This window comes from Bombus fervidus, chromosome 8 (genome assembly GCF_041682495.2).
Source record: "Bombus fervidus isolate BK054 chromosome 8, iyBomFerv1, whole genome shotgun sequence".
Classification (NCBI taxonomy): Eukaryota; Metazoa; Arthropoda; class Insecta; order Hymenoptera; family Apidae; genus Bombus; species Bombus fervidus.
Genome location: NC_091524.1, coordinates 4,893,965 through 4,917,997, shown reverse-complemented (window position 1 = coordinate 4,917,997; position 24,033 = coordinate 4,893,965). Strand labels below are relative to the sequence as shown.

At 39.4% G+C, this 24,033-nt stretch overlaps 1 protein-coding gene and 1 long non-coding RNA gene across 5 annotated transcripts; one reads left to right on the top strand and one right to left on the bottom strand.

Moving 5' to 3' along the window:
• Positions 1-251: 251 nt before the first annotated feature.
• Toc (toucan) lies at positions 252-23,755 on the bottom strand. Of its 4 annotated transcripts, XM_072009469.1 has the most exons (12): positions 16,505-16,644; positions 16,018-16,233; positions 15,458-15,668; positions 15,270-15,372; positions 13,961-14,822; positions 13,449-13,882; positions 13,260-13,369; positions 9,133-9,258; positions 7,781-7,873; positions 4,517-4,683; positions 4,235-4,409; positions 252-3,631 (listed from the first exon to the last, which is right to left on the bottom strand). In XM_072009469.1, exons 2-12 carry the CDS (start codon positions 16,054-16,056, stop codon positions 2,418-2,420), a joined length of 3,534 nt encoding a protein of 1,177 aa, XP_071865570.1. In that variant the 5' UTR covers positions 16,057-16,233; positions 16,505-16,644; the 3' UTR covers positions 252-2,417. The 4 variants fall into 4 exon arrangements, with proteins under 4 accessions (XP_071865570.1, XP_071865571.1, XP_071865572.1 ...); XM_072009470.1 differs by lacking the exons at positions 16,018-16,233; positions 16,505-16,644 and adding an exon at positions 23,723-23,755; XM_072009471.1 differs by lacking the exons at positions 16,018-16,233; positions 16,505-16,644 and adding an exon at positions 21,946-22,205.
• Positions 16,808-21,228, top strand: LOC139990342 (uncharacterized). The gene is made up of 2 exons (XR_011800550.1): positions 16,808-18,973; positions 19,307-21,228. It is a non-coding gene; the product is annotated as an uncharacterized lncRNA (long non-coding RNA).
• Positions 23,756-24,033: the final 278 nt, after the last annotated feature.

Genomic DNA, 24,033 nt, shown 5'->3' with positions numbered 1-24,033 from the left:
CCAGACGCAGATTCTTTACACGTCCCAAACCAAAGTCCCAACGCCAACCCGACATATATATATATAAATTGAAATTATTAAGTAAAAGGTAATATATGGAAATATTTGGTACATAAAATATTCTATTTGTGGTAAGAAATAAGTTTGTTTAGTATATAAATAAAAAATCTGAACGGAGACTCAAAGAACGATCTTCTCCAAGTATTTAGAAGTTAAATATCAAATAAGAGACAGAAATAACACTGATAGAATTTGCTTTAATTCAGATATTATTTATTTGATAGGTATATAATACATTGAATTTGTCAGCACAAGTGAGAGAAAACACACTTCTCGGCGACTAATACTTGCTTGCTCTTATATTCCTACACTACTGTAACCGAATGTACTTTTCTTCTTGTCCATGGAACGGAGTTTCTTTTTTCTCTTTTTTTTTTTTTGCTTTAAATATCAACTTTTTATCCAACCGACTATATTTTCATATAGTAGTTGGTTAACAAGTCGCACCTGAAACAGCATAGTCTCTGGTAGATTTGATGTTGTACGTAAAAGGGAATACAGATAAATGTATCAATTCATCAGTATTTGGCAATTAAAACATGTGACGTTAAGAATATTATTAATTTCTTCTTTTTATGTCGAAGATGTATTATGAATGTATAATACATTCCTTTGCGTAAGCGCATTACAACAAAATGAAATTTCAATGTTACAAAAGTTGCAATTTTAACGATAATTGGTATTATGTCTTAAGAGATTGGCAAGTAATTGATTTAATGCAACGAACCATAATAATCGTACTGTTCGGTAAGCTGCATATTAATGAAGAATAGCTTTCTTCGGTAAACACAGCGAATGGCTCATCGACATTTTTTTCGAGGACAGGATCGATTTGACGGTCGTTGTCTATTTACAATATTTGCGATAAAGACTAATTAATTTATAAACATCGTTGTTATTTATGTACAGACGTAATATAAACGCATCATACCTTATAAAATGGACATGTGTAAAAGTGTCGCGAATCAAACAAATAGTGACCCGATTCGACTTGGTTTTGAAAAATACATGGCTTATAATTGCCAATAGCCCACAACATCTACATCAAAACTAACAAACAATTTTCAAACGAAATTAATCGAACTTCTACGCGCAATTTTTCTATCTAAAAGATACAGTGACAATGACGTACAAAAGATGAAAATATACTTTGATTTCGCTCTATTCACCTCTTACATAAAACAAACGCAAAAAAACATAACAAAATTCTTAGTATGTACCTAAGATCGCAAAATATATATGCATGTATATACATATATGTATATATTTAAAACATAATTACTATAACGCATATGTAGCGAACGATTTCTCATTGTGCGATCTCGCGTACCAAAGTTTCTAACAACTAAAGAGCAGAGTTGATTTGAAGATAGAGAAGTTGGTATAGTAATCGTGATATTACAAAGAGTCATAATTTGAAAAAATATCGTAACACCATAAAAACACCGTTTCTAATCTAAATACCTAAGTAAGAATCAACTTCTTTATCTTCAACCGATTTTACCAATATATATAATCGTGACAAAACATCATCGAAACTGTCTCATTGGTTTGGTAAAATATATATCTCCCATCTGTTTGTAATCGAACGTATAAGTTACAGGTACAGAAGTAATAGAAAAAGTGCGCGTACAGTGTTTGAAATAACCATGTGAACGTTCATTTGCATAAAAGGACATCATATTATCCTCGGAAATACTTGGAGTAATTGCCACAAAATTATTATGGAATCACCGAATGAACTTGTTCCAATCGAATTATTAGATTGAGTAATAAGTTCGTTCGTCTCAATCGCGTACGCATTTCGAGAAAATAAATGTAACAAAAATAAAAAAAATATTTGTAATGTGTATGTTACTAGCGTTAATAAACATACTGCTCAAAAATGAATTAAAAGATTTAATAGGGCAGAATGACTAATGAAGATTAATGTTGATGAAATAGCAATATTATTAATTGAACAAAATCCACGATACACAACTCGAGACATTACTAACAGTTTTAATATTCATAGAAATCAGTTTCATTACATTTAAACAAACTTGGAATTACAAATAAGCCGATGTTTGTATCGCAAGAATTAACGGAGAAAAATTTACTAGGATAAATCTGAATATACGATTCTTTGTTGAAACGACACAAAAACAATCAAAATTTTTTAATAAAAAAAAAAAAAACGAAGTTTTCCAGTGAAGAAATAAACAAATCCTTAAAATATGGCAAAAGATCGTGGAACAAAATAGTGCATGCATCAATTAGGTGTGTCTTATATAAATATTTTTGTAAAGAAAAGCGAACTTATTACTTAACCTAATACATTAGCCTGATCTAATACATTGAAGAGGACCGTGAGAACGTTACTTGATTTGAACGTTACCCCAAGCAAATTGTATTGGCAATGGAGGAATATCGCTACTCGTGGATGATTCGTCTTCACTGCTCGTGGCAGACGTTTCTTCTGAAATCATTGCTTCGCCACCTGCTTCTTGAGGCCTTTGACCTGCGCCACAATCTTCAGCGGCTGCGGCAGCTGCAGCCGCAGCAGCAACGGCAACGGCCACTGCAGAATTCGTAGTAACTGCTGTCGCAGAAGAAGAGGATGACGAAGAAGTAGACGAGGCTGAAGAAGACGGGTCGCTTCTGGGTCTTCGTCGAGCATTCGGTGTAGAATTAAACGTAGGCGCCCATCCAGATTCCTCGACTCGTGTGGAATCCGTAACGGAAATACTTTTGGATCTCGCTCTCATATCTACGGAAGCCCTTCTAGGCGTCAATCTGAGCGATCCTTGTCTCGACACTGTTGTCGTTGTTTCCGATCTACCCATTTTGGGTGGCGTTCCCAATGACGACCCGTCGCATCCTCCTTTGAATTCATCATCGATTTCCAACGTCCACGAAACTGAGTCACCTTTCTCCACCATAAACTTTACCATGGATTGCGAAGATTGCGGACCGTTCTTGTCGGGTGAGAGAGAATTTTCGACGTGCTCCGGGCCTAAAGAACGCGAAAGCCTAGGCGTCAAGTTCGCAAGAACGGTCACTACTTCGTTTTTTTGACGCAATCTCCATTGCAGTTCCTCGTTACGTTGTGCCAAACGCTTGTTCTGCTTGGATATTTGATGAATCGATTCATGCAGTACCTCGTTATCGTGAGATATTTGCCTCTCCACAGCCTCTTTACATTGAAGCTGTGCTTTTAAATCTTCGCATCTGGCCTCAAGAGTGTCTACACGCTGTTGCAAAGCTTCCTTGTCCTCGATCTCTCGTTTAATATTATCGAGATCCGATCTCAAAGAAGCGTTCTCTTGGCTTTTAATTTCTAGCACCGATCTTAAAGATTCGACTTCTGCTGTCAGCGCAGCCCCCTGATCGTGAACGACAGATCTCCTCTTAAACTCCGTTTCTCTTCGTATAAGTTCAGCTTCTTGTTCAGTTCGCAATTTCACGATTACGGCACGATGTTCCTTTGCGACCTCATTTAAAGAATCTCGCAATCTGACCTCGCACCTGCGCCTCTCCTCCTGTAGGGCTGCTTCCAAGGTGGCAATTTGTTCCGCGTGTCGAGCTTCCACTAAAAAAATCGGATATAAATTTTTTTCTTAGTATGATTGACGTCATAGAAGATAAATTGAAAAACGGAAGAAAAACAAAGTTAGGAGACGAGAGAACGGATTAAGTCCGTCGAACGTGCCAACCTATAATTAACTACGATGAACGTTACGTGGGCACTAAATTGAGCGTTTGTGAAGTTCCTGCGTGTGTCCACTTTTGAAAATTCTATCTGTGAATTATTTAACACTACCCGAGGTGCGCGTAGGCACATCAGCCTCGCAGATTTTAATTAACAATTGCTCTACTTTAAGGCTCTACTATTCAGCACGACGTCAGGATCATTATGCTTGTTACCAAGAGAATATCATTATCATATGATGCATTGTGTCAGGCACAGAGTATGTAAAATATAAAATATACTTCACATATATGCTCTGTTTGAAAAAACAAAATTAATCGACGTTATCGTTGAAATAAAGATATTGGAATTAAAATGTAATAAAAATAAGAATATCAAATTTTAGAAACTGCGCGTTACAATATAATATACGTACAATGCATTATATTGGCTTCTCACTTTCTCTAAGTAAAAGAAACACAAATAATTCTTGGCAAGACTTACGATCTTCACGAAGATGGTCCAAGGCTTTTCGATGATTCTCTCTCTCCGACTCTAATCTATCTTCAATGTCGAGGTTTCTAGCTGTTAATTTTTCGATTTCCGTACACGAAGATATCCACTCTTTTTTCATATTCTCATAATCTTTCTTTAGTTTTGGGGTAGAAAAGGCGTCCAACTGAACATTAGATTGTAAAAGAGAATATAAGGTCAAATTGGATGATATATGTTTAGACAGTAAAATAAGACATAATAAAAAATCAAAAGAAAGAGAAAACTACGTACCTCATAGGCCAAATATTGTATGGTGATAGAAAGGGCTTGTATAACTTGTTCCGCCGGTTTTATGCCAAGTGCATCATAAGGTATGTCGGTTTGTGCGGCCTGATCTCGCGTCTCTAAAGACGCTCTTGTCACCACATAGCTATTATTGTGCTCCTTAGTTTCGCGATCTGCAACCAATGCCACCGGTCCCATCACCATTACGATTCTTTGTTAAAATCGTAGCAGAAGTTATTTGTTATCTGTCAAACTGGTACACCACTTCGATTTGATAGATTTATTCCTTTGAGCTATTGATCGTACAATTCCTATCGCTTCTTAAGTAATTCCGTCGTTATCTATATGAATAATAGCTTTGACCACACTCATTCTTCGACTTCGGACAACTCATCACGATGAAAGTTGAAGCAGATATCGTGGTAGATATAATACCGATACCTTATAAAATTGACTACGTCCAGACATTTTATACGAATAAATTTAGATGGTAGAATGAAGAAAGTTGTGCGGAAAACTTGTTTTAGGAGAAAAAACCGTATATTCCAGTCTTGGAAAGTCGAGCTACCTGTTTTTCAGGATATTTCAGCTATTCGGCTTGACGTACTGACTCCGCAGATGCGGAGGTATTTTGGAGAAAACGCAATTATCGCTGTGACACGCGGAAAATTCACATGCACAGATCATTAAATCGTAACGACAATTTGGCCTGGCTACGTCATTTGAGCTTCATCCTCCCATTATTACTGATGTACGTGAAAGCACGCGGATACGTCCGTAGCCCCGCACCACCACAGCTTTGATTCTATTGAGCACCTTGGACCAAGCTAAAAAAAGTGCAGCTGGTAGATCGATCGAATTTAATCCAACAGTCAACCCCAGTGGAAAACGTTCAAGAGCACGGGCCAGTCAATGAAGACGCACTGGGTTAAGGTCAACTATACGATAGTCGTGCTGTGAACACGGAAAATCCAAGAAGTTAATGGTACTTAATGACCATTCTTAATGGTAATATCCAAATCGCTTATTACCCGAGTTTCCCCGAAATTGATCGGCTTATTTTCGGCATAGGACTACGGAGTATCGAATATTTGTCACTTTCACATTTGTTTATACATAGTTGTAAATCTACACATATTGCCATTCAATCTATTTTTCTAACGTTTCTGCGATCCATCAACGTTCTTGGTTGAAAAAATATCTCAGATTACGTTACACTTTTTTTCCAATAAAAAAAGTATGTGTTCTCCATCTATATGAATTAAGTCTATTTGCACAATGAGCTCTTTTTATTCGATTTACACCAGTGATTCAGCTGAAAAATGCAAGTGAACTCGATCACGTCGGAATCATTGAATAACAATAATCGAGCAACAGACATGAGAGAAACCTAATCGGGATCGTCATTTGTAACGATTTGCTGGCCAAGTCCGCACTTCGACTGAATTAGCACGAGCCACAGGCTGCCTCGCGGAGCGATATATCCCTCCTTCCTTCTTGTCGACCACTCCTACCACCTTGAAATGAGGTGCAACCTCGAAGAATACGAAGACGATGGACACGCGGAAAGCTGTGTCTGGCCGGACACGCGCTCTACGCACTTCGAACGCACGACTTGAATATGACCCACAATATCTGAATATGTTTCCATAATTGCTTTAATGTAGCTCGTTTTCTTTCTACTTTGCAAAAGGGAATCCAAGAAGCGTAATTTACGCCATACCGCCTTACTAAGAAATTAACATACAGAATGCCGAGGAGTATCAGTAGCAACTACCTATTGGTTTATTTATCATTCAGTTGTTCAAGTTTATGGATCATGAAAACGAGGACGATTTAAAATTCCGTTTCAACGGTATAACTCGTTCTAGTAATAAGGAAAGGTGAGGTTGTAGAAGATGAAAATCGGTAGGTGAACGGGCGATGAATTATTACAAAACGTCGTGCTCCGAATAAATTCGCTTTTCCATTTGGAATTAGTTACCCTTACATGGTAGTAAGTGGCCGTATTCGTATGGAACGGAGATACCTTCATGTCTATGGATATAGTGATTCGAAGATAATGAATCGAATGATCGACGATCGATAGCTCTCTTCCGCTAAGAAGACTTTGCAAACAATTGTTAATTCTACTCACCATTATCTGTTTCGTCACATCGTAACGTGAATGTAATGATATATTAGAACTATATTTTGGCTGATGGCAACGAAACACGTTTTTCTTCTACTGCGGTACTCTTATTTTCGATTAACCAGATGCTAATAAAATTATGTATAAATTCACAACAAAACTTTCTTGAAAGTATAATACTTCATAATGCCCTTAAAAAAAACAGCGGATTGGACGATACAATTTACTGAGATCTTAGGATTACTTACTTAGTCTTACTTAGGTAAGCATTTCGCTAATTTATACTACTTATCGATATATTTTCCTGTGAGTGCTTCATAAATGATTAATAAAACAATAAATTAAAATGAAATGAAGTACAAGACCGTGACTCGTAGAAATTCAACTCGTAATTCAATGTTTTCTAGGACATGGACTGTCATTGATAATAATTTCTAATTCTAGCAATTTGTTCCACATAAGCGTACATGTCGAGTAAAAAAACTGATCCACTGGAAGTAACAATTAATAATGAATCGAAGTCAGCGAAATCGAGGATGAAACATTGATAAGAAAATCATCTTGAAAGCAGAAATGCGACTCTCTCGAAACTATCACCGAAACTGCCGGTTTAAAGAATTACTTTCGCTCGACTATTCCTGATCCTTACTTGCTCTGATACTTTATTCTCTGCTATTGCCCTGCGGGTTTTTCAGCATCTTCCAGCGAGGATAGGGAGCAGGATTTAGTCCCGAGGACTAGTGAAAGCTATAACTTTCTTCGAAACGACGAACAGTACAGAGTGATACACACGTGTGCGTCACCGTGCATGCGGAGAAACGGTCGTACGCACCGCAAAATGACCGTGGGACTTTTTTAGAAACTAGCTGTTGCCGGAGTAGCGCGGTCAATGAATTAGAAAGCACGACCTGCTGATGTTTCCTTACGGTGTTATCTTTTTCAGAAGACAACATTTAGAACAACGTTCTTTTCTACTCCATAAAAATCAATAATCTATTAAAACAAGTTGTTTAAAATGATTGAGGTGTCTGTTGTAAAGTTCAATATATATATGTTACATGGATGGAGAACTTGGTAAAAACAAAACAGTTACAAAAATAGCATGAAGAATTGTTTCCAAATATTTTGTGAAATTGTACCTTTTATCGATATCGTTGAATTATGCTGCTTCGCTGGGACAGTAGTTAATCTCCTGGTTATTGTCGGCTTTCGCGTGGCTGATGGGCTCTTCTCTAGAAACAAAATTCGCTATGTTAACGAGAGCATGGTACATACACACCGGTAGTGCCTTAAATGATGTGTTATCGAGTTTGCAAGTACCGTACGCTGTAAACCGTTTTACTGTCCGCGTCAGATACCATACATGAGAGCGCAAGAAACACACTCACTCATATAAGATAACTCGGACACGAAGTAATATTTTAAAATGATATTTACTGCAGTATGTGGAGACCAAGATTGCTATGATTCTCTGATAACACAATCTATACGCCATCTGAACTACCTATTCTATTCGTAATCGTTGTCTAGCATGTTGATGTATAGCAAACTATATTCGGAAGTCGCGTTACCGCTAAGAATGCCGATCACGAAGTTATATCATAAACAAGTTGTTCACAAATCACGTTCCTCTAGTGGAATATTTCAGCGGTGTACACAAAACCCGTCAAACAATCAGACTGGGTGGCACGCCAAAGTTTCCTGTTTAAAATTGATGAAGGACTACTAGGACATCAACAGTGTTCGGTACGGTCGGAGAATTAAACCGCTTAGACGGTTGAGGCAAGGGATGCATACCGTTAAAATTCTGATATATCATAAACAAAGCGATCGTAGATTTACACCTGTGACTAATTGTCGCCAAAGGCATACAGTGAAACATGGAAATAAATCACGAAATTTAAAGATTTGGCATAAGTGTTGTCATAAACGTCCCAAGATCATTAATTTTTCACTTTAGGGGAAAGATCGTTAATAACGTATAAATAAGTCTAACATATTATTTTTTTCATTGGTTTATAAGATAAGGCAACTACATTAGAAGATTTGAAGACTTGAAATTATCAAGAATTCGTAAGTATATCAATGTATAATACATCAACATTGATGATACAACGTATTGAGCGAATCGAACATGGCCACTTGCCAATGTTTTCAATGCTACGCCTGGATCAGAATAGATCTACCCTGATAGCCGAGTGTCGACATAACGTTGAACGCGTTTTTATATTTTTGTTCGTTAATATAAACGACTAGAGAGTGAGAGAGTGTTGCATGGAAGCAGGCGTCCGAAAAAAATTGTTCTCGTCGCATTAACGTCTCCAACCGGAAGCACGCAGCGGTGCCCTCGACCTTTCGCTTCCTCCGTTCAATCAGTGAATAGCAGGCATTTATGTATATACATATGTATATACGCACATATGCTGGACTACGATATGTGCAAACTCGTCTCACAATTTAGGGCGCGCAAACCGGACCCTCCATAACTCACCGAGATTGATAGGCGAAATTTCTACACAGTTCTTCTTCGTGTCGAAACTGTTGACACGATTCTGTTGATTACCACGACCGTTTGCTACCAGTCTTCTAGGTGGGTTTACCGATGTCGGTGATCTCTCTGAAAATACAAACGTAAAAGTGAATTTCTTCATTATCATATAGGCGATGGAATAATAATAGTTTCATCTTTCTCTGTTCTTGCGTGTCTATTTATAACAGGGAATTACGAAAACAAGTAGTTTCCATAACACGTAGGATTACGTGTCGGATAGTTCATCGACCGTGGAATTTTGTTTCGCTCGTCAGTCGTAGTTACTTTAATAACATTTTGCGCATCATCGGAATTCGTGCTTGACGAGGCAATATAGCGGGACGAGCCCGACACGAAGAGCTAAGTTTGAACCATGCTCGTCGATTAAACCAACGAGGAAAAGAAAACGTTTATTATGTATACCAGGCTGCACGTAGCCGTTGCCTACGAGCTTCTGCATATAACGGCCTATACGAGCTCTCGTGTGCATAATATCTCGAACCGATCTTACACATGAAAGAAACTAGCCGCGCAAATATTCAAGACACGCGTTTAAAATAATCAACGACAGGTAGTTAAGTAATATTTCCACACCAATCCTTAATGACGATATTAATTGTAACTACAATCAAACGCATCAGCTACAAAATAATGCATTTTTATTTTCTTTAAGCGTATCCAGTAAACCATTACGATTCTATTTTAAGAATCGGAAAGTTTACCCTCTCTAATTGTTATTTTTTCGATATTATTTCACGATAAGCCGTTCATTGAAACGAGCCACGATTATGTAGTATTTTTGCATGTTTCTTATGCCTATGAAATATCATAAATCACTCGCGTTTCGCCAGCTACCGGTGAACGAGTGTGATATAATGAGGCGAACTACTTTCTGAAAGATTCCTCAAAATAACAGTAATCGATGGCCAGGGTAAAAGAGAAATCACGCGACAAGGTGTGTAAGTAGGGTACCTTTGATCCTCGGCCGTAACGTTTTAGACTTGTTTAAGAGAAACCGTTCGATCCGTCTACCTTTTCGAATGCCTATGCAACACATCGGGAGTCAGTCTCGCTTGTACTCGCGTCGCTTCAACTTTCTAGCGTTAAATGAACCACGAAGGAAAAGACAGCTGGTGGATAGTCACGGACATCCTTTTTCCTTTCTTTTTATGGAACGTGATTAAACGATTGACTAAAAGGAGAAGAGTCTTGATGGCCTATTCGCATTTCCGTCGTGTAGATTAAAATCTGAACGCGATGAAAATCGTTCTAGGAGGTGAGTGTACGTCGGCAGTACCTTTTATTTATATGACCATACCTCGCTTGAAACTGCCGAGTCGCATTTTCGCCGAATCTCTGACGAAATCCGTCCGAAGAGCTGGCCTACCCTTCGATCCTTGCTGTCCCATTTTCAAACCTCTACTTTCACCGTCGCTTCACCGTCGTTTCATCCTCAATAAAATCATTATGTGGAACTGTGGCCAGGTAAATGTGCGCCTTCACCCCGTCGTATCTTCCGAGGCCATGGCGAGGCTTGTAAATCGGGTGGATTCCGTGACGATAACTAGACACTGACATCGTGAACGTTCACGATTATCCGGCAGCATCCTTCAATGTTATTCCAGAAAACGTTCAAATTGCAAAATTTTTTCTTTCTGGTCGCGGTTACGGTTGACACCAATTAGTACAATTCGCACAAGCAGCCTCACTTTCGCTCTATCGACGTTACTCTCGAAATGTCGCGCATGTTCTTTCGCGCTCCCTCGAAGAATCCGATTCCTTCGTGAGAAATCACGCGGACGAAAGTACGATCGACAGGTTCGATCATGGATTGCGCGTTCCTTCGGCGACCTGAATCGCAGAGTGTAACGACTGTCTTTCACCGGCGCGATCGACGATGTCTACAACCATGTGGGTTTAACATCCGACTCTGATGGCGATTGCGTAAGTGGTAGATCTGAACCGGGTGCGTACCGGTGGTCGTCGGCCTTGGGAACGCACGTGGTCGCCGGGTGCACCTGTCTAAAAGGGTGGGGACATACCGAGAGAACCACCGGCGTCGAGCGAAGGACGTGTACGCACAAGTATAAAGTGGCCAGTTGAAGAAAGGCAATGCCGGAAATAAACCACTAGTGCCGTTGACCTGTAAGCTCGACGTGAAGCTGCTAATGTACAACGAAGAGTTAGACCGAGAGGCTGATCGCCTTGAATCCTTCTATTCTTGCGTATAGCTCTGTCCAAGTACAAACAGGAACGTAGCCAAAGATTCCTTCCGTAACGGTATCTTGCGAAACTTTCATTGGAGTGTCCCAGAGAGGGGATGGTAAAATCCAGTCTTAAAGCATTCAGTCTTACGGCTCAGATTCCTCTGGCGATCGATGCGAAATGTGCCATAACATATTGTAGGCGTACACAGCAGGGTTGCTGGTTCAAGATACCGTATTCTTATTGATATTCGCCCAGACTCAACGTTGTCTTCGATCGTTCTTTCTATATCGGGTGAGAAAAAACGCGAACACTCTTGTGACATGGGTAGAAAATCAGGTCACGTCGAGCGCGTTCGTGAATACGATTGACACATTATATATATGTTGTAGTACAGCGTTTAAAGGGTGTCGAAAACACCCTACCCTAACACGAGAAATAAATAATACAGAAACCAGGAGAAATTTACAGAGATTAGTGCTTAGCTCGAAGCTCGAGGTTGTACGAGCACAACTTTGATGCACTTTGCACCGTCACCTTGCGGCATTCACTGACGACGATACACCGGCTGTTCGTTCTTGCGCTCGCTCCTGTTCTTTTTGTCGCACACACGTAGCCTCTACCGTATACCCCCGATAAAACTGCTGACCCGAATGGGGTAGAGTATAGAGTAAGAGATCGTGAGAAAGGGGAATAGAGAGAACGAGAGTGAGAGAAGGACAGAAGACGCAGCAGCACCAGAAAACCAAAGGGGCGAAAGAGCGAGAAAGATGGAAGACCGGAAATGCAACACGCGTGCATAAACAGCGTCCGAGCGAGCACGAGGTCCGCCGAGGACTGCCGACTGGATGCTGCTGCTGCGACTGCTCACGGCCTGTCTCGATCCAATGGAAGCGAAACTGTCCAGTGGCGCCGGAAGAGGGGCATCGGCGCCCTCGCTCTTTTTCCTATCTAAGTTTCGCGCGCCTAGGACGGGTCGATACAAAACACCCTCCTACGCCCTCTTTTACGACTACTCCCACCCTTCTTTGCGGAACGAACCACCTACGCGTTATGTCTGCACCGGAAGGTTTCAGCGACGAATCAACGGCACATGTGTATTTAAACACCAAAATTGATCCATTCTGTCTCGGCAGCTTCAAGGATATTTTGGCTTTGAATTAAAGCCGGTAGAGGGAATGAAATACTTGAAAATCTACCTGTGCTTTTCAATGTAAAATCTACTTTCTAGGCTTTAGTCGTCAAACTCGAATTTTTATGTCTTTTGTTGCTCGTAGTGTATTCTTCTAGTCTATCATAAGAACGAACGAGTAATCTCGATAAGTCAGACGATATTACCGATATCTTTTTATTGAAAAGATGCGCACGAAATTACTAGTTTGTATAAATGGGTGTTAACATTTTTCAAACGGTAAAATGTTTCTCATTTCAAGCTCTACTTTCCATGTTGACATAAAGAAAAAGAATAGCATACTGAAGTGTTTTTAATATCATGCAAAACGATTACTGGTTTTCTTGACCTTTGCGGTTCTGAGTTTTTTTCTTTCTTTTTGTAAAATGGTATGCGGTCAAACATAATTCGATATCGCAAAATCAGCTGGTGTTATATTTATTCAAGCTCCACTGATCTACACAAGGTCTCGCTTCAGACTACTACTATTCCATAACCTACCTCACAATCAATCATACATTGAAATATATAAATTGAAATATATAAATGAAGCAGTTACAAATAAAACACTAATTAAAATTAAATTGCGGCACGTGTTACAGGCATTCTGTTAAAAATTCAAGCATCATTAACACACACACATGAAGTGGTAGATATACTATATTTTAATTTAATTTGCAGTCATTTAAAAATATATATTAATTTGACTTACTTGGTGCGTCTTTGTTAGGTCCGGTGCTGAGATCACTCAAGGAGCTACGAACGGAGCTTCTGGCAGTTTCTTCGATTGGCGATTTTATTTCTTGTCGGCCACGTATTCTCCTGATAATTTGTAACTTCTTATCAAGGCTATATCAATAGAAACTTTTAGAAACAAAGATCTCGACAATTAATATCTCACCTCTTATCCTTATTATTGTTATTATTTGCATCACCAGATTTCTTTTGAGTTGATCCCGTAGAAGATGGTTGATTAAGGCTCTGGAGTACCCTTGATTTTACTTCCTTCCTGATCGATCTAGTCCTTTGTTCGCTTTTTCCAGCCTCGATTTTGCTCATAACGGCGTCCCATCGCCCACTCTTTCTAGCAGATCTCGGTAAACGTCGAGCTTCTTTCTCGGCTTCATCTTTTGGTCCAGACTCGATCATAGCCTTGATTTTCGAAACAACGTTCCTCTTAGGCATCTTGTATTTTTTTAATGGGACTGAATCAGCTTTGTTCTGCGTTTTCGATCTCATATTATCATTGCTTCTTTCTACTTCGATTATCGTAATATCAGTGGGATTCATCGAGCCGCTGGAGTCAGCCGATCCATCCAGAGGATTTACAGGAGCCTAAATATTATCCGTTAGGCGAACTATTTGAACAAATATATACAAGCATATACCAAATAAACAAAATTATCGACTCGCCTGTAAATAATCCATAATAACATCCGCTTTGATCGGTGTCGGCTGGCTCCTCTGTGAGACCTCCGTATCAATTGTATCGGGAGTGTGATCCTCGTGTTCCACAACTGCCTCCTCAGGAACATGAAGTTCGTCCTGTCTTTTATCGAGATCCGAATAAATCCCACTCGAATCCATTTCTTCTCCTGTAAAACTCGGACATCTTCGACCACCGGGCGCGCAGAAGAGGGTACCGTCGATCACTTGAGCTTTCCTATCGCCACGTACGATTTCCTCATACGCGTCAGCATCACTTTCCGTAAAGAAATCCGAATCCGTCATCGGATCTTGCCTGCAAGGAGCGGGTAGATTTGGTGGTGGTGCGACGGATGGTGGATCAGCCCCACGACTCGCTGGCCTCGAGTTCTCACCGTCACCTTGATAACCAGCCTCGAGACTAGTGATACTCGTTACCGATGTAACGAAACTGATAGGAACAGTGCCCCTAACAGGCTCCGTTGGCTTAGGATCGAGCGGTAACTCTTCCGGAGATGGTGTTCTCTCGCTTGAAGCTTCTTCGGTTGGCTCAACATCCGCTGACGGCCTCGATGCAGATGCTCGCGTTAACGCCAATCTAGAGCCTGCTGATCCCGTAAGATTTTCGCAGGATGGTGTCCTGGAGCACTCTAGTGCAACTGTGAAGTCGGTCATTTGGTCGGGGGTCAATATGCCGAGGCTTTCGTCGTGTTCAAAGGAATTCTGCTTATTGAGCATCAAATAGTGTGGTGTATTTACTGCGTTATCATTATAATTGCCTAGGGACGTTTCCAAGAGGCAGCTCTCACCAGCGTCCTCGATCATATTCAACTGAGAATTTTCGAGCAAACTGTACAAATGATAATAAAGAAATTTTTATTAAATGAAGAATAATAATTGACAAAAAAATACCATTTTGCTACATTTTTTCCTTTTTTTTTTTGATCGATAGAACAAAAGTTTTTCTTTAAATAACCAGATTTATGAGGAGGTTCATAAACGACTGTTTATTTAAATGTAACGACTGTTTTTCTAATACCTGACCCTCGTGGGTACTAGCGTTTTACATTTAAAATTTACCCTCTATTATTCTACAACAGATTTACAACGTCGAGTCAGATCAAAATGTATTGTCATAAAAACCGTCCTAACATTTTTACTAGATGAAAAATTAAATTAATGCTGAAAGCAAACATTTTCGCCGTAAATAAACAGCGACATTTATAGAATTTGTACTCAAGCAAATAAGCATTTGATCAAAGAGGTGCGATAGAATTAATAAAATGTTATGGTGTACCTGAAAAAGCTGCTCTTTTCTTCGGCAAAGTGAACCAACTGTTGCACGTCATCTTTGTCAATATCCCATACAGGTGATATCGTGAACGTCTTATGTCCCGAATCTGTTGATCAAGTAAGAAAATACGTAATAACTAAATTTTCTCATTTAATTATTCCTGTCGTAAGTACGTAAATAATTACTGTCACCTTCGATCGACGGTGTAGACACAGATCGCGTCCCGCACTTTGTTTTAGGAGCGCTGGTCTCGTCCTCGGCATCGACGAATGATAAACATCCCGGGAGTACCAATGAACGTCGATGTCCAGGTACAAGCGTCGGCGTACCAAGTACTCTCGATTTCGGGAAAAAAGACGGCCGTGCCGCGCGTGGTACTGGTATCCGACTTTCCCCGACGTTCTGCAATCACACAGACAAAATGATAAATTCGCGTGCGTAAACTAGGTTACCATAAAACTATTTCACGCATTCGTTTAGCCAGTCAACAGACATACATACATTCCACCGAGAGAGTTACAAATTCCTTCATTTATCCTCTAATTAGTTGAATCGTTCCATAGCCTGAAGCTTCAGTTAACTGAATATAGACAGACTTAATGGCATTGTAGTGATCGTCGCAATGACGTAGTAGGTTCACACTGGTGTCTTTAGATCGCGTCAAAGGTTAAGACGACATTCAATTAGATTATTGGTAGGCAAAAGAATCTAAAAAATGCCTGATTTTTCAAGGTTAAGATAAATTCTTGACCCGAAGATGAAGACGAAGAGTCCGTTGCCCTTGGCCCATCTCCAAATAAAACCCTTCGTCCCGAGGTGAATCAGAAGTGTCTCTCTGGCAGTTGGCTAATTTAATTTTAGCCCTGGTCAACCACGTTACTTCTCTCTTGTGGCCACCTTTACCCAGTGCCTCCTGTTTCTCCTCATCTTCGTACGTAAGAACACGCGTAACACGTTCCCCTTTAGCCTGTTTAACGATCAACGAAAACATTACTCGGTGGTCGATTAGCTTTATCGTTCGACCGCGAATCCGCTCGTATAATATGTACCCGTCTATCTAGTATCGTACAAATATCAAGCTGACCGAAGCGTTTCTATCAAAGTTCGAATATCAGACACTTGGAGTATTTGTTCGTGATCCGACTGATAAAATCGACCACAAACAAGATTTAGCTATGCAGCTTTGTAACAGTCTAGAACGAAAAGCTACGTTAGCTTGTTACTAATAATAGTATTACCAATAGCTAGCTGAAAGTGAGGAACCGGCTACCAGAGTAACAGAGTGCGTTCACCGACGATCCTGTTGAACGACGTCGTCGGCTGAGAACTGGGTTACAGCTCGCGAGTTTATTTACTACGAATCGGTTCTCGTCGATCCGTACACTGCGTGCAAATTCTTTTGCTGAAACGCTATTTTATTCACATTCACATCGAACGCTAATATTTCGTCCAATAACTTTTCACAGAAAAGCAATAAATTATTCAAGAATCATGCATTATTGCATTACACACACGTATACATACATATACATAGTATACATATATAGCTATCTACGTACAATATATGACGTACCCATCTTTTTCTAGTGGTTACAACACAACATCAATATTGCAACTCGGTAGTTTCTAAATCAATCGATATTCGCAAAACGCTTGTTATCGATCTAGGAAAATGTCAAGGCCAGACAGGGCAACGAGTAGATATCAAACAAGACGAATAGTATGTTAAATATTGCGCTGGCTTTGTGACGGCGCGAAGGAAACGTGGCAAGAATCGGAATCAACGTGTGTACACACGTTGACAAGCCGATGACGAGCAAAGGCCAGGCCCTGAGCATAACTTTATTCCATTAAGGCTTAATTTGTGTCAATTCGAGCCGCCTACCCGGTCGTTATCTCTTGCCACGCGAGACGAAGCAACTGTGTTAATTAGGAGCACATTCGTTTAGATTTTCGTCGATCTAACGGAATCACAGCAAATCCTTGAAATCTCACCGACAACACAATGCTATCATTCAATGGAGAAGAAGAAGGAAAAAAGAAGAAGAATAGGAAGCGGAAAAAGAAATATTCACACGATTTAACTAGCGGTCCAATTCGCTATTTGAAATCGTTACACTTTGCTTTGGCATAAATGTCATTTTTTCCGATCAGCGAAATCAGCATCGAGATGAAAAATGCCTGAAACGCTTTCTACGAGCAGAAAGACTTTCTAAAAGGCCGCCGCGTTTAGAGTTATAAATTGCGACGCATTTGCGCATTCAGTTGTTTTTGCTTGCCGGATGTCGTCATTAATTCAAATTAAACAGCGAAAAAAAAAAAAAAAGAAGGAAAAGAAACTGGGTGAGGAAATAACAAAGTTGCTGCAGTTTTGCATAATTTCACTAGCCGGCAGGCATAAGTTGTGAATAGCGTTTGGCAACGTTGGTCTACGATTTACTCGATCCACTGTGCGCGACCACGTAAGTGACAAGCACACGTGACGCGTGTTATGATTCCATAGCTACATAATTCCGGCTTGTCGTAATTTAAATAGAATTAATTACTGCACCTGTGCGAACTTCACTGTGCTCTCGACTGCGATCGTCTACGCCGACACGTTTATATTCCGTGTACACGTAACAGCTTTGATAAGATTATAAGTGAAGGTCCATCGGACCTGGCCACGTAACAAACACGGAAAAATACTTGTTCATTGCCGCAATAACATTTACACAGGTATCGTCGAACAACGACCAAACATTGTAAAAGCAGAACACAATCGAAACACATCAGCATATGACCGTTACTTAGCGCATCTTTGCTTGCGTAATCACCGATCTTTGGAACACCGAATTCAACACGCGAACGAAACCACACAACAAAACTATCCCTCTCCGATTTCCATTCGTTTACCTATCCATACGAAATATAACAGGAATAAAAGCGAGAACATGAAGAGTCACGCGAAAAGAGAAGCTCAACTCACGATCGCCTCAACGTTCCTCTTCACGGTTATTTGGTCGCCTCATAATTCGATTCGACGCCACTTTCCCTGGCTGCACAAAAACACTTCGGTTGGATAGTCCTCGCTAGAGGACTATTAATAAAGCCAACTTTCCGTGTACTGAGTCACGGGACGAGGATTCACCCCGTTCCAGTAATTCGTAAATACGACGCATTTGCGACGCGCATTTTATTACGTACGTATGCGAGACAATAAAACGGGGTCCCGTTGCGGACGAGTTCAACTCGAGAACCGAAATTTCCCTCCGCAGGGAAACGCGGGAAAGTTTTCCAACTACGAAAGAGAAGCGACCGGATCGATAGCGACAGCACGATCGCGATGCGCCCGCCGCGTGTACGACAATGAAACGTTCCGGATTCGCTCGGTGATCCCCTGGTACTACCTATGCCACCACCGCGAGCATCCGCACACCGATACACAACCATACAACCAAACAGATAGATATACGCTATACACGCGTGCCCTCCTCATATACACCTTCACCACGCGAACGACGTGGACTGACACTCCGCAACAACGATTACTATTCTTCAGAAACACACGGTTTCTGCATTCACCGGCCCGTGAATCCGTATACGAGCACACACGGTGCCGATGTACACGAAGTCCGTACAGTGAACGTCATCAACCGAAGAACAAGGCTACGTTTAACTTGCGAGCTTGACTCCACGTTTTTTCCTACATACGATCGTAATTAGCGGTACGTTCTCATAGAATTCATTCTATCGAGGTTGAAGTAAACTTTGTTCTATCTATCGATAAGTGCAAGTGCAGGTGTAAAAAGAGAAAATGAAAAATTCTTATTCGTAGAAATCAAAGATCGCTATTGAAAATATTTCTACGTTCTCTTTTTCATCTTTTCTTTTCCCTCGTGTAGAAGAATATAGCGTAGGAAAGTAAAGAACGAGATAAACGTAAGAGACAACTTTCACCGACGATTATCTACACTGTACGCACGATAAAATCGAGTCGCTGATACTTGATAAGCCTAACAAGTGAAGTTACGTGTTATATGCATAATCATATGTTACAGAGAGGCATTGTAAGATGTAAAAACCGCTCAGACGTGGAAGCATAAATGAGTAGTAGTTATTTTACGGGAAACATATTGACGCGATACAACACTATGTTAAACGTCCGGAAGAAAATCAACCTTCGATCGGCCGGAATACACCGAACACGACACGTTTCGCAAGCCTGGAATTTCACAGTGCTCTATAGTACAAATGTTTTACATGCCGGCGAACGGTCCCTTTGTATCTGACATGTTTATCGATTTTAGGATCGAATTCGTTCTATAGCTACACGACCGGTCCTCGTCGACCTTTATATACATCCGTTCCTACTTCCCGCCGTATAAAAATCCCCGAGGACCTTGAAAGGCCTCTCCCTAACCTCGACATGCCGACTGGCCAAGTCGGCACATTTTCATGCAATGCCGCATATACGCGAGAAATTTGCGTCTAGCTAAATGATTGTCTTTTTCACAAAAATACTTGCAGTTTCGCACAGTCTTTCGTTTCGGTTACATCACAAACGATATCGTAACGAAATGTCTGGTAAATACATTGCGGAAGTTCATGCATTTATGGAAAATTTAAACGTGCAGAAATGTACAATGTGAGGTACTCGTTATAATATTTAGAGAGTGAAACAAATTTCTATTTTGATTCTATTAACAAATAATCCTTTACATAATAATTCTCAATTACGCTTAAAAAATAATTCGCGTTGTAAATTTCCTTTGAAAAGTATTGGTGTGCCATTAAGAATTATTTTACGCATTACTTATGTATGTTACCTTTACGACACGTGGAGGAATTATCAACGGCGATGAAACAGTTGAAATAAAAAACATTTCGACGATCATTATCGGTTCACCTACCCCGATATCATCTATGAGCGTTCGCTCTTCTAGACAGAAATATAATACAGTTGACCGCAATTCACTGCGTTTTCGTGCCAACTATTATATATACACACAGGTCCACTCGAAAGCGCTAAATGCAGTTGTCTAACAAATTTGTGGATGCATCGCCCACATTCACGAGATTTAGTTCGTGCGACTTTTGTACGGATGCGATCTCGATATAACTGCCTAATTTGCAGTCGGTGCACGTTAGAAAAAGTCTATTTGCACATGTACCGGTTCGTATAAACGAGCACGTCTCCAAAGGACCGTTAAACACGGTGAAAATTTTATGAAGAAAGCACCTGGTCGTATAATGGGTCAGTCAGTAAACACCGCTTTTACAACCAGTTCGCGTGTCTTTTCTCTTCTATCTATGCATCTGACGTGTTTGATGATAGTTACATGACGTCCAATGATTGACGCGAATGATTATGGCGTTCGATTGATGATGCGAAATAAATCATCCTGAATATCGCGAAATATTAAGTACAAGTATATTATATTTCACGATGAATTTATAAATGTATTCTAATCATCGAAAATAATCATTGTATACTATTCCAAACTTCTTACATATATTTCACTTAAACCTCTTATTTTTTTTTCTCTCTTACAACGTGCATGATCTTTTTACAATGTTTTTCAATTCAACATACTATAAGAATCAACTCGGTGTTGACTATACGAGACACGTATGCACTGTTCATCGATCACAAAAATTCATGACATAGCTTATATGAACGTCCGTGCATTGTATAAACGTAACATGGAGATATATATTCTGCATTGTGTCGAAACTGATGGCATCGAATAAAAAAGAAGAAAACATAATGATAGTCGGAGCTCAAGCATTAGCCGATGTTATGGAATCAAGATAATCCTGCTCTATTCGTTTGTAAATGGGTTACTGCTAAGAAATTTCTTCAATGCACAAATAAATGTTTATATCAGATCGTCACGGTTTCCGCACTACTGCGAATAAATAACTGTTTACGGTTCTTACCATTTTGTACTTAACTAACAATAAAACTCTTTTTCTAGAATTAGTACATTTTTTTACAATTAAACCTGTTTTTATACATTGTGGATATATAAACACACATGTATATATAGCGCGACACTTGAATCTATTGATAAATCAGTATCCGGATACTGTTAATTGAATAAAATTAACTGCCTATTAGCCCCACGTGTATCTGAAGTAGATACTGTATTTATAGTATGCGTCGAATAATACATCAAATGTTTATATATGAATAAAAAATTTAATTAACAGTAAAAAATTGTTAACGAAGATATATATAATCATTAAAGTAATCATGCAAATATTTTGATTATTATCGTCATATCAGTAGCCCTTCCCTCATACTCCAACAGCAATGTCGACTATGTGCCCGCAGTCCGGCTGATCATGACGGCGCCAAACTACTTTTTCTGCCGAGATAGACCACGACTACTGTGCATAGTCGATACATCGCAAAACGTACCGATAGCATTTTAATTCAGAAATTAATTACAATAAGTCACTAACTTGAAGAGGTATAATTGCCAATTGAATTGGTTATCCTACCGGAAACGATCTTCTCTAAGAATCAGCAACAGTTGTTGACAGATTAGCAATAGCACGTTCTTGGTGCAATGTCTTAAGTATAAATCAATTAAAACTAGGTAAAACACATACAATTACTAGAAATATATAATACACCATACTTGAGTGACACGATAAATTATTTTAATCCTTTATTTTGTCCAAAACTCACCTTAGCCATCGTGCCGTGGGTGGGTCCTAAAGATTGTTCGAATCCGAAAAAATCTGATTCCGGCTTCGGATATGGCTGGTACTTTTCGTTGACATAAGTCTTGTTATGCAAAACAGCAGTAAATGCAGGGGTCGCATTCCTAATCGTTTCTTTTTTTCACACGACTCTCCTTTTCGATCGCACCCGTGTACAAGTTTTCGTAGCGACACGTCGATTGCTTGCGAGTGCCTTCACGCAGCGACGCTCCCGACGCCGGCGTCGCCGAGAACGACGTTATTGATCGGCGCTGTGCGGAGGCGTCGCTACCCGCGAAATGGAGAAGGGGATGGAATTACCGGTGACGGAGATAGTACTCGAGTTGACGGTGGCTCCGATGGAGATGGAAATGACAACTGAAGCGCCACCGTCGAAAATCATTTTGCGATTGTCGCAGACTCCTTTAATTCTCTCCTCCTCCCCCTTCCCTTTACCATACCAAAACTGGACTGGGCATATTTTTGGTAAAACAGAGAAATGTATGGGAAAAATGTGAAATGTATGATAATTATAGAAAAACTGCTAACGATGAAAAAATAATGGATAATTACACATTTTAACCTTTTTCCAATTTTGCAACCTTCAATAGACGACTCTTGTAGATTTTTGTGAGCTAAACATGAATTTGAAAACCATTTTTCCCTAGAATCCACAGTTTTCAAAATAATTAATTTTAGAAATAATTACAAATTTTCAGCTTTGGAAATGTTTCGTGCTTTTACAGTAGCAACTATCGAATCGTTGTGCATTTTTCCGAATAAAATGATATGTATTGTTATTACATTATAAACATTCAATAATGTGTTTAAATAATGATCAAAGAGAAGGATACTTAAGACGCACGATTTTTTACTTACGTTTTTCAATTTATTTCAAAAATTGAATATCTGGAAGATAATCTAACCATAGCATACGATAAAGCTGACATTTCTGTTAAGGGAAACAGCAAGGAAAACTACAGAATCATGTTTTGATTCCAATGTAAAAATGAAAAAGTTTGACGGAACATGCAGCGGTGGCACTGGTACTCAATGCCGACAGGTAACAGTCGCACACGTTTAGCGGTTCCATTATGCCGAGCAGCAGGTAAGACAACTACTAACATTGAGTACCACTATCGCCGCCGCATGTTTTGTTAAACTGTTTCGCTTTTATATTGGAAACAGTACATAGTTCTTTTTCATGTTTTCCTTAGCAGAAATATCTGCTCTATCATGTGCTATGATTAGATTTTCTACTAGATCATCAGTTTTTGAAATAAATAAAGAAAATAAGTAAAAATAGTGCGTTTTATGTGTCTTTTCTACTTTGATCATTATTTAAACATAATTAAATATTTATAATGTAATAACAATACATATAATTTTATTCGAGAGAGTCCACAGAATCTATTTTGCCCAACAATAACTCGATATCTGCTACTTTAAAAGCACAAAACATCTCCAAAGTCGAAAATGTACAATTTTTTTTTCAAAATTGTTGTTTTCGAAAACTGTGGATTCTGAAAAAACGATTTGCAAATTCATGTTTAGCTCATAAAAATCTACAAGTGTTGCCTATTGGAGGTTGCAAAGTTAGATCGTGCTAAACAACATTATCAATGATTTAATGACCTTTCCTCTCAAATACGCTACCCCATTCGCATTTGCAGAATGAATACTACATATTTATACATACACATGATTCAAAAATACATACTTCTAACGACAAACAAGCGTAAAATTGTATTTCGCAAGCTTACCAGATCAAAATCATCCATTTGGGTTATTTGGCTTAAACTGGTTGGCTTAATTCAAATAATAGGTTAATACGAGAGCACTGAAATAGAAAATACATAACAATATCCGTTAATACTTTCGAACTATTCTACCTACGAAAAACAGCGAATCGGATTACACGCTCTTTGTAAACAGACCAATGACTTTCGCGTACAAACTGGCCTATAATAACACTAGTCACTAGTGTAAAAGTTCTGCTCTTCCTTTTCTTATTCAAATCTGAAATATATTTAATTTAATAGTTATCATTTACAAATGTTTCAATCTTTATAAA

Excerpts from the sequence above, each read along its gene's own strand:
- Toc (XM_072009468.1), bottom strand. The coding sequence starts at position 16,257 with ATGTTTTCGTTGATCGTTAAACAGGCTAAAGGGGAACGTGTTACGCGT. Across the intron at positions 15,669-16,017 it reads CTCTTCGTCTTCATCTTCGG|AACGTCGGGGAAAGTCGGAT; the intron begins GTCAAGAATTTA and ends GTGTGATTGCAG. Across the intron at positions 3,632-4,234 it reads GGACCATCTTCGTGAAGATC|TGGAAGCTCGACACGCGGAA; the intron begins GTAAGTCTTGCC and ends CGATTTTTTTAG.